Genomic DNA, 16,091 nt, shown 5'->3' with positions numbered 1-16,091 from the left:
TTACAAACTTAAATTGTTTTTTGTTTGAGTAAATACTGGCTGTCCAAGCACAATTTTTTTTCTCGGAAGTTGCCTGATTTTAGGTTTGCGATTTTCCGCAAAATCAATACACCACTGTTATAAAATGAATTTTTCCAGGGTGACGAATATACGCTCCATCTCCAGATATAACTGACTATCCTATTTACGGATTAGCTTAAAAGGCATGAGGAGAGAAGAAAAATACATAAGAAAATCATTACATAGAGCAGAAGAGCGTGGGAGCAAAACAACTACCAGACATCAGAAGATTCAAAAAAACTAAGCTCCTCAAATTACTTCAGTACTTGATAACAAAATTCTTAGATAGTTTTTCACATGTAAGATCAAAAAATTCAAAGATTTTTGTTATCAAGTACTGAAGTAATTTGAGGAGCTTAGTTTTTTTGAATCTTCTGATGTCTGGTAGTTGCTTTGCTCCCACGCTCTTCTGCTCTATGTAATGATTTTCTTATGTATTTTCAAAAAGTTCAAGGGAAGAGACTTCTAGATAATGGTTTAGAAAAAGAGGAAAAGGGGCCGGAAAATTGTTAGTTTCTTATTTGAAGCGCTACAAATTTAATGAACGTTAATTACTGATGGGACAGCGGTTGAGTGTGGTAAAGTTGAGCGAGCGCTTTATTGTGGTTGTTTCGTTTAGCAGGTGCTTTTTTGTTGATCAAGTATGGGTCTGATAAGCCCTGAATAAATTAACAGTTATTGTTCTTTGTTCTGCACCCAAGTTGAACCTGCCTAGGACAAATTTTGTGGACTCACATCCTTCGCCTGTCCTTGTCGGTCGACTGTTTGCAGTGAGCAGCAAAACTAAGACTCGGTCAAAAGTAATATTCAACTTTTTTGGATTTGTGCTCGGAGAGAGACTCCTCGTTTAAAAAATATCTGATGCTTTCTTAATACCTGAGCTTTGGGAATCCCACTGCGAACTATTCTATGCGAGGATGACTATTGAGGAAAACATGCGGTGGCTTTGCGCACATATAAATAAAGTTATGGGGCGAGAGGACTAGGCCTCTTGGTAGTGTTGTGTCGTTACGAGTGTGCGGTGTCACACAATGTCGAAAGCCTTCGAAAGTATTTGCTGATTTCTTGAAACAAAGAATAGCAATTTGACCTGGGAAGGCAGTGACATTTAGACGGAAAGTTATATCAAACTCTGAACCTGAACAATTAGTCTGCAGCTAAAACAAACGAGTCTTTTATGTAGCCCAAGACTGCATAAAGGGTATAATTTTCTCAATTCTGTATAAGTAAATTTTCATTTGATCGCCAAAAATTCGTTTTTTCTTTATACAGATAATTTTTTTTATATTTAAAAACAGTTTATAAATTTTTCGCGCATATGTTGGTTAATTTGCTAAGCTTTGTTGGGCTACTTAAGGAGCTGAACTTGATATAGTTGTGTCACTAGTGTAAATTAGCCACTAAAAAGCCAAAATTTATTGTTTTCAAGGTAAATTTTTCGGCCCGATTTTCTCACCGTAAATTGCAGCAAATTGATTCTGCTGAAATTATTACCACATTTGTCTTCCTAGTGTTTAGTCTAAGGTCAAACCAACTCAATAAGAGACTAACGCGTTTCAATTTTCAAGTTTCTTTCGTTTTGTGCGGATAATTTAAATGAGCACTATATCCACATTTAATGCTGCCTTAGAATATCTCATGGCTGAAGTAGGGGAATCGCTCGTATGTCGTATGTGGCGTAATATTTCTATGGTTGATTGCTCTGTTTTAATCTTTTTCAGATAGCTCTGTCTCTTGTTCTGTGAAGAGAGTCCATTTGAAGCAACATGGCCAATCCCACTGACAGCGCCGCATCTTGCGAGCAGAACAAGGCTGGCACAGATGCCTCGGCTGCAGCCCAAGGGGAGAGTGGGGAGAACAAACAGAGGATGGAGGGCAAGGTGGACTTGGCTCTGCTCAATGAGGACGACGACTTCGAGGAGTTCCCGGCCGAAGAGTGGGACGACGTGGATCCCACAACTCAAACCACCAAGGTTCCTTATTTATTATTTTATTCCTAGTGGTTGGGGTCTATGGCCATACACTTCATTCTGGGCTGTCCTTTCAAAGTATATCTGTTTTCATTGTCCCTGAGACGCAACCTTTAATCATCATACCCTGGGGGTGATTTCGATAGCTCTATATATAGATGTTAATTTCAGGTATGACATCAGGTTTTTTTAAATTCAAAACCAACATTAATAAATTAACATCAATAATCTAATTTATTGTTTATTCAGTTTATTCAACAAGGTTCCTTAATCGGACTAAATAAGCTGAGATTTGGGTATTAGTTCACATGCTATTTTTTCAAAAAAAAATAATTTTAATTTTCAAGAAAACAGTATTAATCAGCAAATTAAAACAACTGCTCGTTTTATAAAAACTGAACTAGGTTAAGAAAAGTCTTACTAGTAATTTTTCACTTGTGGAGTGGAGCCGTATATGTACCAACCTCTAACTATCTGTACTCATATTTTCAGAATAATATAGTTTCAAAGTCTGAGTTTTTGGTCATAAATGGAACATGGCTAGTCCCGTCAGAAAATGAAATCTTTGGTTATATGCGCTTAAGTTTTTTTCTTTAAGTGTTCTTTGGAACGAATCGAAGATATTCCTTTTTTGAAAAGACTTGACATTGACATTTGTTCGTGTAGGTGTGGGAAGATGACTGGGATGATGACATGATTGAAGACGACTTCTCGATTGAGCTCAGAGCCGAACTGGAAAAGAGAGGATTCACCCCCAAGCCGAAAGCCACACCCATGGAGTCCAACTGACTCTTTATATCTGAGTTGACTATTTGAAATATCATAAATGAAAGAGCTCAACCTTATGTCCTGAAATAATGAGAGATATAGATAGTTCGGATCAGTGTGTATGCGTGAGATTTTGTGGTGTCTCTGATATACTGTTGATTTTGTTTAAACTGTGCAATCATGTGAAGCCTCATTGTACCGTTTCTGCTTGTTTTTCTTCGAACATTTTGTTATTCAATCGATTTTTATCCTATTTCTCTTCACAAGATTCGCTGCGCTGCAATTTGAGTGTTTTGCTATAAAGATTCAAGAATAGAGTTTAATCTGCACCAAAAGTTTTGTCTTTCAGCAAATTGAGTTTTTCTACCTCGTTTCAGATTCATATTTAGTTTTGTACATACAGTGCAGTGTGTGAGTCTTCTTTTCCACAACCAATCACATTAGAGTTAATTGGAAACTGCATCACTGTTTATTGCCGGCAACCATTGTCCACACTTTATTAAGAGTTGGTAACAAATTTATTGCTCATCAAAATTAAAATTTGAGATGAACTAAGATTTGTACTTCATATTTGAAATGAAAGTCCTTGGAATTTTTAAGTGGCAATGACATGTAAAGGCTTTCGCATCCAAGGAAGCAAAAAAGCTCTATTAAGTGCTAAAAGTGTTAATTTTTTTGGAAGTAAAAAAGTATTGAGAGTGAATTTGTTACCAATTATGCAGTACTGGTAGCCACCCACTTAGAAGTGTGAAATGTCTGATGACGACTGGGATGTGGACTTGGATGCTGTGAATGACTTGACCACCGAACAGTCCCGATGGGGCTCGGGGGGAGCAGCTGTGGATGATTCACCACACTCGTAAGTTCTCAATAGCCTCAAATGACTCCTTCGATGTCTGGCAAATAAGATAACAGATTTTGATGGGACTTGAAGACGACGCTAAACAGAGTTCTTTGATTGTATTTCTGAAAACTCCAGCTGTTCACTTAAGTGTTTGAACGCTTATTTGTCGTCTAAATGTCTTGTCGTTTTAAAGTTCTGTCGTCATGTTAACCTAGCACCAGATACTTCTTTGCCCAAACGGAGGTTGTCTTGTAAGACAAGAACACTTTATTTTTGTTGTTTTTGTTGTTAGTTGCCCGTAGGGTAGCGTCAAGCGAGCTAGGCCCGAGTTTCGGGAACCTCGCTACTTCGGCTGGCTATTGGCATTGGTTAATTGGGGAGAGTTTAGTCAGATTTTTGGTGCAGTTAAAAAGATGAAGGATAGTTTGGGGCTCAAGAGTGTGGATACTTAGGGGGACATTGGAGTAAATATTGAAAAACGGGCCATAGCCAGATCTTAGCTGTGTCGATTGAGGGAGCACTTCCTTAGGCAAAGTCACTCTAGGAGGGTGTGCAGTGGGGGGACTTTTGGGGTGGAAACATCTTGGATGGCCATAGTTCTTGTGGATTGTTTTAAGGAGTGATTTGAAATTATTAAACATGAAATTACTTCTGTTGCTATTATCATTGAAAGAAGTGAACTCTCTGCTCTCGGAAATTGACTTAAACGTCGGTTTAAATAGTCTTGGAGGGGAAGACAGCCAATGGGAAAATGCAAGGCGTGAAAATCAAAGTAAGGTAGGATAAAAGACACTGTCAGTAGTTTCAATTCAGTATGAAGGAATTCAGTATGAATTTAGTTAAATAACTGCATAAAAGAGCGGATGTCTCTACATTATCAGTAGATTGAACGAAAGGTGGAAAAGATTCATGCACGTGAAATCCACTTTCTGCCATCTTTTAATAAGAATGGATTTTTTCTAAAATTCCTGGTTTCAGTTACTATGAACAGATTATCTCGTCTAGCAATTACATAAAATTTAAAATCTTTGTTTTGAAATTTGAACATAAAAATGGTTGTTAAATTTCTATTTTAAAAATCGAACGCCAATTTTGCAGGATTTTGCTCTTTTGGAATATTTTCTGTGCTTATTTTAATCTAGTTATTTGTTAAATTGAACTATGTTTTTTTATTATTTCAATAGATGTACTTAGAAAAGTTTAGAATACTGAATTATATATGCCGATATAATCCAGTTTTTTTGTCGCAACGCGCGAGTTAAAATGTGTGTAATTATTACATTTTCAAAAAATGTGTTCTTAAAAAATAGCTGCTTCAGGATGTTGCAGCTGCGCGAGAAAGTGCTGAGCAGTGACCAAGATGCAAGATCAGCCAAAGGTTACGAGAGTTCATATGGGTACGGGGGGAAGTTCGGAGTGCAGAAAGACCGAATGGACAAGGTGAGTTGAAAGTGAATTGAACTTCAACAGCAACTAACAAAAACCATTTAATATTTAGTGCCAATTATGAGGCGCCTAGCATAGTGGCACGGCGTTCACTTTCAGAACGTCAGATCCAATGATAGTGTGTCGGAAGATCTTTTACTTGCCCTCTAGCTTCAGTTCTACCACAGCCTGACCGTTTTTTACGTGGTACCACTGCAATAGTGTTACCACGTGAAAATTCTAGACGCAAAAACAGCCTTGAGTTGAAAAAAAGAGCTTCGCTCAGCAAAATATTTCCGTCTGGAATGTGGTAAATAATACAAAATAACTATCTTTATACAGACCTGCTACGGCTTACTGATAACTCCTCTGCGATTCACAGGAATCACAATTGTCATAGTACCCTTAAGCTCCTTTAGGAGTCAAAACAGTGTGTTACTTATTAACTTTTCGTCTAGTCCGTTTTTACGTGTTGAGCTGAGTAAATAATAGGCACCGACGTCAAGTGAGCTGTAATAGGTTAATTCAAATTCGTTGGTCAAAAAGGGTATTGCCGAAAATTGGGGAAATTGCTAAATTAGAAAATAATAAATAAACAATTGAAAAGATAGTGTAAAATTTAAAATTTGCCTTTGTCAGATTTAGTCTTTGGGGTATGTCGCAAAAAGGGCGTGTCTCATCTTTCATAATTTTTCTGTGAGATTCAACTATTATCTTCTCCAAATAATGATTCACGGGGATTATGAAAGCAAGGCTAGTGGATTTGGGTGAGTTGGTAAGTCACTCAGATATTAAGACGAGGACTGTGAGTTCGAATCCCACTTCGGTCATAGTCGGTGGAAACGACGACTGCGAAAAAGAAGGTCATGGGGAAGGACGGGGCAAATAAAACAATGGGGAGCAAACTCGCGAATTTCAAACGGGATTCTGATTCTTTGTAAAGTTGCTTTAAAAACAACTTTACAAAGAATCCGAATCCCGTAGTTTTTTTGTGTATCACAGTAGCAAAGAGTAAACAAGATATCTCTTCTACTAGGCGACGGAATCATTTTTATGGGAACCAGTCAAGTCTTCATAAAAATGTATAAGTTTCATGATAACTTTCCCTATCCCGATTGAGCAGATAGAAGATGCTGCCGTTTGAAGTGTAAGTGATTGTTATTAATTGGTTGAGTTGTGTTGTGTTAGGTGGCTGTGGATGCCAGCTACAAGGCAGAGATCTCGAAGCACTCCTCAGTCCTGGACAACAAAGTGGGATTCGGGGGCAAGTACGGAGTGCAGACCGACCGACAGGACAAGGTAAGTCAGATAAAGGGAGAATTAAGGGGGGGGGGGTTCGTATTCGTATGAGGGGGTACTACTATCAGGTAGGGGATGATTGACCGAAAATTTACATTAAGATATGTATTGTAGATCTGTGAACCAATTCGTGTTGATCCATGACCCGCTGTGGCATGGGTGTTAAACATGCGTTCCAAATTAAATGAAATTATACATGAAAGCAGTTGCGGATATGCGTGGAGTCAATTTTAGTCTCAACTTTGTATAAATTTGCTTAATTTTTCTGTTGAAGTTCGAATTCAGTTTAACAGTTTTTTCCCCCAAATCCCCCTCCCGTAACAATTCTATATCTGCGCCTGTATGGAACGTCTGCGGCAAAAATAATAGGTAAAATTGTTATGTAGGTCATTTTAGTGTTGGGTATTTTTAAACCAGCCGAGTGAATGGTGCTTTGTTTTAATTTTAGTCGGCAGCAGACTGGAGCTACAAGGAAGAGGCCCAGAAACATCAGTCTCAGAAAGACTACAAAACTGGCTTCGGAGGCAAATTCGGAGTCCAAACAGATCGAAAAGACAAAGTGAGTCTGATGAAGATGAGCTTTAGTTTGAATCTCAATTTTTAGTTGGTGAATAGGTTGGCTTCCGAATTTTTTGGGAGTTGATTTTTATTACAGGAATTTATTTAAAAATAAATTGAAAATGCATTTAAACTGATGAACTACCGTTCTTGAAGAATTATTTTACAATGGGAAACTTTTTACTGCCACTTTTTTTATTTTTAGCAAAGGAAGGATGAACGTTTTTTTTAACGATTTCTTAAAATAAATAAAAAGACCATGTTATAAGGTCCAAATGTGATCGTTCACTTGGGCCAAATATTATGAAAAGAAACATTATACAATTATTTGTTCTCTTTCAAACATTGTTAGTCTGCGATTGATATCCTAACGTGTATCCGAACCTGATATCCAAACGTGTTTAGTCTGCGGCCGATTGGTCTTATAAAGAAGAAGCTCAGAAGCATCAGTCGCAGAAGGACTACAAGAGTGGCTTCGGAGGCAAGTTCGGAGTCCAAACAGACCGGAAGGATGCCTCGGCCGAGACATGGTCATACAAGTCTGACAGCAGTAAACACGCCTCACAAACTGGTCAGTTAATCGAATGAGCAAATATACAGAAAAAAGTTGTCAAGTTTTAACAAGTGAGTTAAAATAGTTTTCCTTGTTCTTGTAATATCATTTGCAGTGATTGCTGCAAGAGATCTAATGAGTGGAGTGTCTAACGAGTGAAATTGTCGGCCTATGATTTGTCTGCTTGTGTTCTATCGGCTTAATTTTTACATCGTACTGTCGATTTGTTTAGCTGTGCGCAATATTCAATGAAGTTGCTTTTAATGTTTTGATTTGATCCTGAATTTGTAATTTTACTAGACTTAACTGCGTATGTTTTAGTTTTTTCTGTTTTTCGCTTAAAAATGGTTTCGGCATATATTTTATTGACTTAGTGACCTTTCTGGGTCGTTTCAAGGACCGCATAAATTAAATGCATAAGTTAAATGCTTCTCAGGTTAAAAGTTACCTGAATTTTTTCGCCTCAGTTTCCGCTCGATGATAATTTTTAAATTTTCCTTAATTGTCGTCGATTGTAATTCTAGGCGTTTTTTTGCAAGTACAACATAATTCCAGACATTTCGAATTTTCCTAGTTGTCACGTTTCGCCTCTGAAAAAAGTTTTAAATACTCAGGCTACTCGAGGGTTATTATAATTTTGGGTGGTTAAAAATGTTTAATACTTTTAAATTTTTTCAGTAACGTCGATTTTTGGGTGGTTGTAATTATTGTGCTTAAGAAAAAATCACTATCGGTTCAAATTTTAGCAACTTTAGCTATTTCAGTGCTTTAGGAGCTTAACTTATTGTGACTTTTAGAGTGCTTAATTTCGATTTAAAAAGTAAATAAATTCAAATTGATTTTCGATTTCGTTACCCCTGCGATAAACAAGGATGTTGTAGTCGGGTACTAGACTTCTCCCCCTTTAATAAATTTGTTTAGTGAAAGGTCAGAATTAGAAATAGTAAATTTATACTCTGTTCATAATAAACTCATGTTTATTCGCGTATCCAGCTCACTTGGCATGGAGGCTACCAATACGCTTGAGACGGCAAAGTTCTTGGGCTCGAATTTGACAAAACTTGTTTTTTTTTTAATGGGAATTCTTCCGTTTCCAAAAAAGTTGTCGTCTTATTATCTGTCTGCTTATGTTTTATAGGCCTAGTTGAAGCATCGTAGATTTTTGCTGTAGGCAAATTATATTATAGTTTCTTTTAGTGTCTTGATTATTTCTGCTATTTGTAATTTTACTAGCCTAGACTTCGTATAGTTTCTTTTTTTGTTTTTTTTTCGCTAAAAAAATTCCTCGGCTCAAATGAATTCGGCCTAAATTTTTACCGGCTTAATGACCTAATTTTGGGTTGTATCAGGGGAATCTCAATTTTAACACTCCCCTCTGCACTTTTCAAATTGGTTGTATGTTTACCAATCGGTTGGTTGGAATTTCTTTTTTGTTCGCTATGGAAAATTAGTTCCATAATTTATTGGAAATTTTTAAATTTACCTCAGAAACTTCTACTGAATTTCAAAAAAGGCATCCATTGAAAGACCGCCTACTCCCTCGTGAGCCTGCATACTCCTCTAGCGTCTTCTTACATGACCCCACTGTCTACATTCTTCGAAAAAGTCTACATTCTTTGAATATTTGACCCATATTTTAATGAATAGAAAGGTTTAAAACTATCCCTGCTAAGCCCATTTTTTTAACACTAAGTTATTGACCCCGGAATAGTCAATTTTTTGATTTGACGTTTTGTCAATTTTTTTTGACTTTTCTTGAAAACTAAGCTCTCAAATCTGATGTCCTGGGTTCAATGGAGATAACGGACAGCGAGAAGCGCCCCATGCTTTAGCGGTCACTCAGAAAACTTGTTACACAAAAATTTATTTTCCTTGGAGGAGTCAACATTTTGATTTTTTGACCGTTATTTTCGAAAACTTTTCTGCCATGAGTGAGATTTTGGATTCAATTCACAGAGCCGATCTTGGGAATCTCATTTGCTTATGCGACTACGCCCAAACTTTTCTGACACCAAAAAGTATGGACCTCGGAAATTTTGATTTTTTTAACCGTTTTTTTTAGAAAGTTTTTGTTTTTTTCTCAAAAACTAACCTTCGAAATCTGCTATTTTGGGTTAAATTGAAACTACAGGTTGCGTGAATTCCTTTGGTTTAAACGGTTTCCTCCTATTTTTTTCACTCTAAAAGCTATGATTATCGAGAATTTTTGCATTTTTGACTTTTCTCGCTAGCTATTCTGTCAAATCTGATGTCATATGTTAAATAGGAACAACAGGCTGTTGAAAGTGGACGTTTATAATTGGTTATGTCCAGTTGGTTTACGAAAAAAAAAGTTATTGCCTTCGACAGTTGTATGGAAACTTTTTGACTTAACGCAAAAACGACCGTGCCAGTTCTCACGTTGTGTTCAATCGAGAAACTCGATTTTGAGAACCTTTTCAGCTTAAGCGAGCTTAACCTGCTTTTTGCAGTAAAAATTTATGGAGTTTGGAAATTATTTTGACCGCTTTTTTTAAAGCATTTGGCCGTTTTTTAGAACTTTTAACCGTTTTTTTAACTTTTCTCGCCAGCTATCCTGCCAAATCTGATATCATGCTTTTTTAGTATAGGCAATTAATATTAATGCAGCATTGTTAGTAATGCACGAGTAAGATGACATGATGTTTTTTGAAACATGATTTCAGATGGTTCGAAGGGGTTTGGAGGCAAGTACGGAGTGGAGTCGGAGAGGAAGGACGTGTCTGCTCATGGGTGGGAGGGAGGAGACAGGAAGCCCACTGTGCCCTCCAAACCCAGAGTGGAATCTGGAGTGTCTGTCGGGAGCGTCAAGTCCATGTTTGAAAAACCAAAGGTTACCAAATTTTCATTTTTTTTTCTAAAATTAGAATAACTGGTCGACTAAATTTTTGTAAAAAAACTGACCGCCAACCCTTGAAGAAATCCTAGACCTTGCTTTCAAACCCTAAAAAGTTCGACCATAATTTTTTCTTGATTTTTTTGAAATGAAAGCTAAAAGATGAATTATATCAAAAGTGATTTGGCAGAAAGCGAATTTTAAAACCCGTAACTTGGATTTCAGGGCGATCAAGCGACAGACAGTGTAGCTAAATACAGAGCAGCGAGGGCTGAACAGGAGAGAAAGGAGAGAGAAGCACAGCTGGCTCGCCACAACCAGACGAATGAACACAACTCAAGGTAACTGCTACTTGTCTATCAGTTAGCAGCTCAAATTAAAATCTTCCGCAGCAAACAGATCAAAATCCTCTTCCATGAAGGGTCTAAATTAGTGTCTGATCTCGGAACCGGCAAGGAGGACGTTCCTCGGTACTAGTATTTTGGGATGCATCATCTGTTTTTTGGTATATTATATTCTCATACACAGGCACTGAAACTATATATAATAACAAAAAAGCAAAGGGTTTCCCGGGTTTATCTCAACAAAAAAAGCAAAGAAACCCGGGAAAGCTTCTCACAAAAAACTATGAAAAGTTTTACTTATGAACTATGGTGTCTCTGTGTTGCTGAGAGTGATGCACGTGCTTTTAAGCGCTTGAAAACTGTTGTTTCGCTCTATAAAAGAAAGTTTCCTTGCTTAAATATTTCATAGTCAGATCATGTAATCGATCCACTGCCATGGTAATGATAGTGTGTGAGGACAAGCTCTTACTTGACCTCCAGCTTCAGGTCTACCACAGCCTGGTCGAATTGGCTGTAATAGTGGTACCACGTCAAAGTTTTAGACGCAAAAGAATGACCGTGGGTCGCAAACAAAAGAGCTTCGTTCAACAAAAAACTCAATCTGGAATGTTTGGAAATCAGATAAACGGACTATTCTTAGACAGGCTGCAAAGCCTTTCATAAATCCTCTGCAAATCGCAGGAAAAACAGTTACTGTTTTAATCTGTTTCTTGAGAAAGCTATCATATATAAAAAAATATAGGTGCTTTTCCTTTCAGTGCCTTGGTTACTGGATCAAAGGTTCCCAATAGAGCAGAAGAAGCGAGACAACTTGTGGCACAGTCCAAGGTGTCAGCTACTGCATCTCAGTTCAATCAACAGCCTATGATGTCATCAGCGCCAGCTCCGAGGCCCGTTCCTGCACGGCCAAAAGCAGCGGCTCCTCTGACACCTCAGACTGTCCAGACTCCTAGTCCAGTTGTAAGTGCCACATCAGTTGCTGATGAAAAAGCTGCTGCTCGTGAGAAAATAGCCCAAATTGAAGCGGAGAAAGCACGCCAAGAGGCGGAAGAGGAAAGAAGGCAGAATGCACTACTCGCTGAGCAGCAAGAAAGAGTTGCAATTGAGATGGAGCAAATGAGAGTGGAGAGAGAAAAAGAGAGGGAGGAGGAACAGGCCAATGTGATTTCATACGAAGCTGCACAGCCGGAGCCAGCTGTCAGTGCTGAATTTACCCCCACTATAACGGAAGGACTTTGCGCCGTGGCTCAGTACGACTACTCTGCTGGTAAGAAAATTTTTTTTTAGAAATCGTATAAATCAGAAAACTCGATGCTAGTAGTATCGATGACTAACAAACGACGTGATTCTTCTGTCGAAAGATCCAAAAATACCAAATTGGTATTTGAGCGCCCGTTCTTAAGGAAAGGCTTCTTTTTGTTTCGCTGATTTTAGTTTCAGCCAATCTGATTCGATCATTATACGGTCCAATTTTATAAATAACAGCAAGATCAGTTTTGGGCCGTATAATAAAAAAAGTCTGCAACGGGCAAGGATAGGTAATCGCAAGAATCTGCTAATACGTTTTTCTTTCTAACTTGCTGTCAAATATTGCAAAAAAATTCAATCATTTTAACTTCACTTTGTTTTTACTTGAACGTAAATGTGTCGATAAAACATGAGTACGATTCGGTTGATGTGATTGGTTGTTTTTGCGCAGCTGGAGACGACGAACTGTCGTTCTGGGCGAATGACATTGTGACGAACATCGACACTTCAGTGGATGCTGGCTGGTGGATGGGCAGCTGCAACGGCACCACCGGGCTATTCCCCAGCAACTTCGTAGAGGTCATCCAATCCACAAGGTTAGATCGTTTTCTGATAACAAAGAGTATTAGAAGCTGCTGGTTGGTTTGACCGAAAATGAGTTGCCAACGATAGATAGCTTGAACTTGAGTATGATGCAATTTTTTTTGGAATCCGAATCACGGCCAGTAGAACTTTAATATAATACCACGCCTCCTTGAGGTGCCCAAAGCCCACCAGCTTCCCTTGAGGTGCCCAAAATTAGGCCGAAAAACCTATTCTACGCCATAATTTGTTACTTTCAATTCGTGAATGATGGACGATGTTTAAGGTGGGCACAAGGTGCAGGGGTCAACGAGGGAGCTGTGAGCTCGACCATTGTGGGTCCGGAGGCGGAGATAGGGAAGAGTGACGGGGTCTACTTCGACCCATCTGCAAATGGTGCTGATGAAAATGCGCAGCTGGACTTGAGTAAACTCCCACAAGCTCTAGCCTTATACCAGTTCGCATCGGGTGAGCATTGAATATCTAAATATATCTTTTGTTGTATCGCAAGTGGAGCGAAAATCAGCTTCGCATCTGTGGATTACGCTTGACTCCTATGATATTTCTTTGAGGATTCCTACAATGATCCTCGCTAATCCTTCTCGCCCGTTTAGGGGGGGGGGGGGTAGGTCGGAACAAAATTCATTTTGTTTTATTTTTATTCTTGTTTTATTTAAGTTTTATTGAAGCACCCACAAGAAAGTGAACTATCATAGAGTCATTTAAAGGTGCTGAAAATCTGTTTTTTCATTGACGACAAGCACTAATGTTTATGTTGATGGTGCTGCATCTTTAGCTATCAAAATTAGTGAATACACGTACAATGTATTTATATCGGGAAGTGTTGGGGCATCGACTTTTTCAACAAGTAGTCTCTGATCTATCAACCAAGTTTTTTAATGAGCGCTAATGAGCAAAGAGATTTTCACCTAATTAGGTTGTCGTTTTCCTCGGAAATTTATTACGTCGTGAACGTAGTGAATACTCTTGTATTGATCTTTTTTCTCGTTACTTGCGTTCATTGGCTCTTTTCCAACTGTCGGTTGGCTATGTTTTTGGTCTGAAATACAGTCAGCTATTTTTAGCCCAATTTTTCAGTTTGATTTTATCTGGTTACAATATTTAAAGAAACTTTTCATTCTTGTTTTTGTTATTAATTTTTGCTCCTTTTTGTCATCGGAATAATTTTTGCATCTGAGCATGTGACGATGAAAGGGTGAATTTCGGATTCAGTTCAATATTGTGAAATAATCGAAGTTTTTCTTAATATTTCAGCATATTCAATTCAGTTTTGCTTCGCTTATGATTCGAAGCCCCACTTCGCCTCTGTCAAAAATAGTCATCCATAGTGGTTTGAAATAGAAGCATCGCTGTTCTTTCTTGAAATTCGAAAGCGTGAAACAGCTTTTACTCTGCACTGCATCCTTTTATGTATCAACTCTTTTTTAGTTCTCTGTAGGCATTGTTTTTTTCCTCTTCCGGAAAGCGAGACTTGTAAAACATGGGTTTAATAAAGCGGAAATTGTATTATGAAATTGCCGATTGTTTTAGATGACCCGCAAGATCTGGCATTCGAGCCAGACGAGACTGTGGCTGTGCAGAATTTGGACAACGAAGACTGGTGGTTTGGCTACATCGGAGAGCGACAAGGCTACTTTCCTGCCAATCACGTGCAGCTGCTAGGGTAGAATAGAGAGTAAGACAGAATAAGAAATTCAACTTGAACGTCAATCAAACAAGCCTAATTTAAACTCACAAGTCTATCTTTCTGATTTTTTGCTCTTAATTTCCAAAATGAACAACATATCCTATTGGGGTTTAATATGTACCAGTGTTGCTCAAGGAAATGATTTCCAATTTTATACTTAAATTAATCGTTGTTTGATTCTTGTTGAAATATTTATTGTAAATAAACATAAAAATTTAATTTTTGATTATGATTTTTTAACAGAGTTACGACCTGTGAACATCTTCGAACATGACACCAAAAGACACGCCACGTTTTTTCTAGACTCATGCAGAAAATGACTGAAAGTTTTGCTCGGGTGTTTTTTTTGTTTTCAGATAAATTTCAATTTTAGAGGGCATTCACTGCTGCCTGGTAAATAAGTATGAGCACAACAAAACTACAATTTTAATTAATATATTAGTATTAGGTGGTCGCAGATTCAAGTTATTAGCTGGATTTAATTTTGTAATAGCTCCTATAGGTGTGTTTCTTTGTCCGGTTTGAGCTCCAGCCAATTTTCGACTTTTTAGCCATTCTGAAAGTACTGAACGAAAGTGATGCCGAGTTAAACATTTAAAAACGATATTTACACAAGCAATGCTTCTTTTCCGATCCTAAGTCGCAAATATTAGTGCTCTTTTTGAAAGTGCTCTTTTATTGCAGTATATGCATAAGATCAATAACCAGCTATTAAGTACAGCAAATGCCAAGGATAGTAACACACACTATTGTATTACAAATAGCACTTTAGCTTCAAGGTGTTATGGTTCTGTAGCGTAGAGGTAGGAAAGAAGACCAGCCTCAAAATAAGAGGGTTCGCAACCTCAGCATGGTAGCAAGTTTTTCATGAACTTTTTCGTATACTAGTTGAAATGCGTCCCCTCTTTAAATTGAGGCATGTTAGTTGGTAAATTTTTTCAAATTGACTGGTACTACTAATGCGTCATAATTGGCTTGCGTCACTTAGCAATTATGTAGACTCATAATTGGCGTGCGTCACTTGAGAAGATTTGTAGACTCGAAGTTTTTTTCATTCAGTTTTTCCCAATAGCGTTCTTGGTCATGTTTTGCTTGTGTATGCGAGGTGCAAATTCGCCTCTGTTTTGAAAAATTGATTTTTTGTACATGTTAGTGATTTGAATTTAGGAAATGTGGGATAAAAATGCGCTGTTTGCGGCAAACTAAATTATTGCATTAGAAAAGCCTAGTAATTTTTTGCGAAGAATTTTTCTATCTAAGTCCTCATTTAATTTGGTGGCATTTTTGGTGTTTTTGAATTTTCTTCGTTTTTTTTTGAAAACTACTTAGCCAAATCTGAGATAAAGGCTTCAATTGAAAGAGTGAGTAGTTTTTTCTTCAAATAAGCGGCTTATCTTCTACTTAAGCAGAAAAATCACTAGGAATTTGCGTTAAGTCTATTTTTAACTTAAAAAAAAACTCATTGCCGTAGCAGTACATTATGATTTGAAAAATTAAAACTTTTGGATCCAGCAGAAGCTGGGCCACTAGTATACTTCCAAGCAACCGTGGCGTAGATGCGACGACGTGAGAATTCTGATCAACAGGTCGGATATTCAAATCCGGAACTTTTAAATAGTTTTTTTTTGGTTGAATTTTTGCTGCATAACATTGGCAATTTGGTAGAAAACGCAGCTGCTTTATTGGTGGCTAGTAAAAAAATTAAAAGCAGGTGTTTGAACGTGATAATCGAAATCTCATAAGAATTTTTTTTCAGAAGGTATTTTTAATTTTTTTATTTCACTTTGTTTTGTCTGTTTAGAGCTCTACATTTTGCTTGGTTGTGTTTGCGAAGATTTTGAATGGAAAAGATTCATGATGCAACAACCAACAAAGAAA

At 37.6% G+C, this 16,091-nt stretch overlaps 3 protein-coding genes across 3 annotated transcripts in view; 2 read left to right on the top strand and 1 right to left on the bottom strand.

The window, feature by feature from the left end:
* LOC134856977 (RNA polymerase-associated protein RTF1 homolog) overlaps positions 1-16,091 on the bottom strand; it is a 607,680-nt gene that overhangs the window by 227,617 nt on the left and 363,972 nt on the right. The gene's annotated exons all lie outside the window — the stretch shown is intronic.
* On the top strand, positions 1,781-3,054 carry LOC134856994 (26S proteasome complex subunit SEM1-like). Its single transcript, XM_063873313.1, has 2 exons — positions 1,781-2,033; positions 2,697-3,054. Exons 1-2 carry the CDS (start codon positions 1,827-1,829, stop codon positions 2,817-2,819), a joined length of 330 nt encoding a protein of 109 aa, XP_063729383.1. The 5' UTR covers positions 1,781-1,826; the 3' UTR covers positions 2,820-3,054.
* LOC134856980 (src substrate cortactin-like) lies at positions 3,180-14,448 on the top strand. The gene is made up of 12 exons (XM_063873296.1): positions 3,180-3,303; positions 3,521-3,657; positions 4,962-5,082; positions 6,256-6,366; positions 6,815-6,925; positions 7,330-7,495; positions 10,162-10,328; positions 10,557-10,672; positions 11,434-11,942; positions 12,375-12,519; positions 12,792-12,973; positions 14,057-14,448. Exons 2-12 carry the CDS (start codon positions 3,551-3,553, stop codon positions 14,191-14,193), a joined length of 1,872 nt encoding a protein of 623 aa, XP_063729366.1. The 5' UTR covers positions 3,180-3,303; positions 3,521-3,550; the 3' UTR covers positions 14,194-14,448.

Source organism: Symsagittifera roscoffensis, chromosome 1 (assembly GCF_963678635.1).
Source record: "Symsagittifera roscoffensis chromosome 1, txSymRosc1.1, whole genome shotgun sequence".
NCBI lineage: Eukaryota > Metazoa > Xenacoelomorpha > Acoela > Convolutidae > Symsagittifera > Symsagittifera roscoffensis.
Note: the sequence above shows the minus strand (reverse complement) of the source record. Positions and strands in the feature narration are given on the sequence as shown.

What these genes read in the sequence shown, in the direction of transcription:
- LOC134856994 (XM_063873313.1), top strand. Translation starts at nt 1,827, where the DNA reads ATGGCCAATCCCACTGACAGCGCCGCATCTTGCGAGCAGAACAAGGCT. An exon ending in CCACAACTCAAACCACCAAG is followed by an intron (nt 2,034 to 2,696) that starts GTTCCTTATTTA and finishes TTGTTCGTGTAG; the next exon opens with GTGTGGGAAGATGACTGGGA.
- LOC134856980 (XM_063873296.1), top strand. Translation starts at nt 3,551, where the DNA reads ATGTCTGATGACGACTGGGATGTGGACTTGGATGCTGTGAATGACTTG. An exon ending in GTGGATGATTCACCACACTC is followed by an intron (nt 3,658 to 4,961) that starts GTAAGTTCTCAA and finishes TAGCTGCTTCAG; the next exon opens with GATGTTGCAGCTGCGCGAGA. An exon ending in CTTATACCAGTTCGCATCGG is followed by an intron (nt 12,974 to 14,056) that starts GTGAGCATTGAA and finishes CGATTGTTTTAG; the next exon opens with ATGACCCGCAAGATCTGGCA.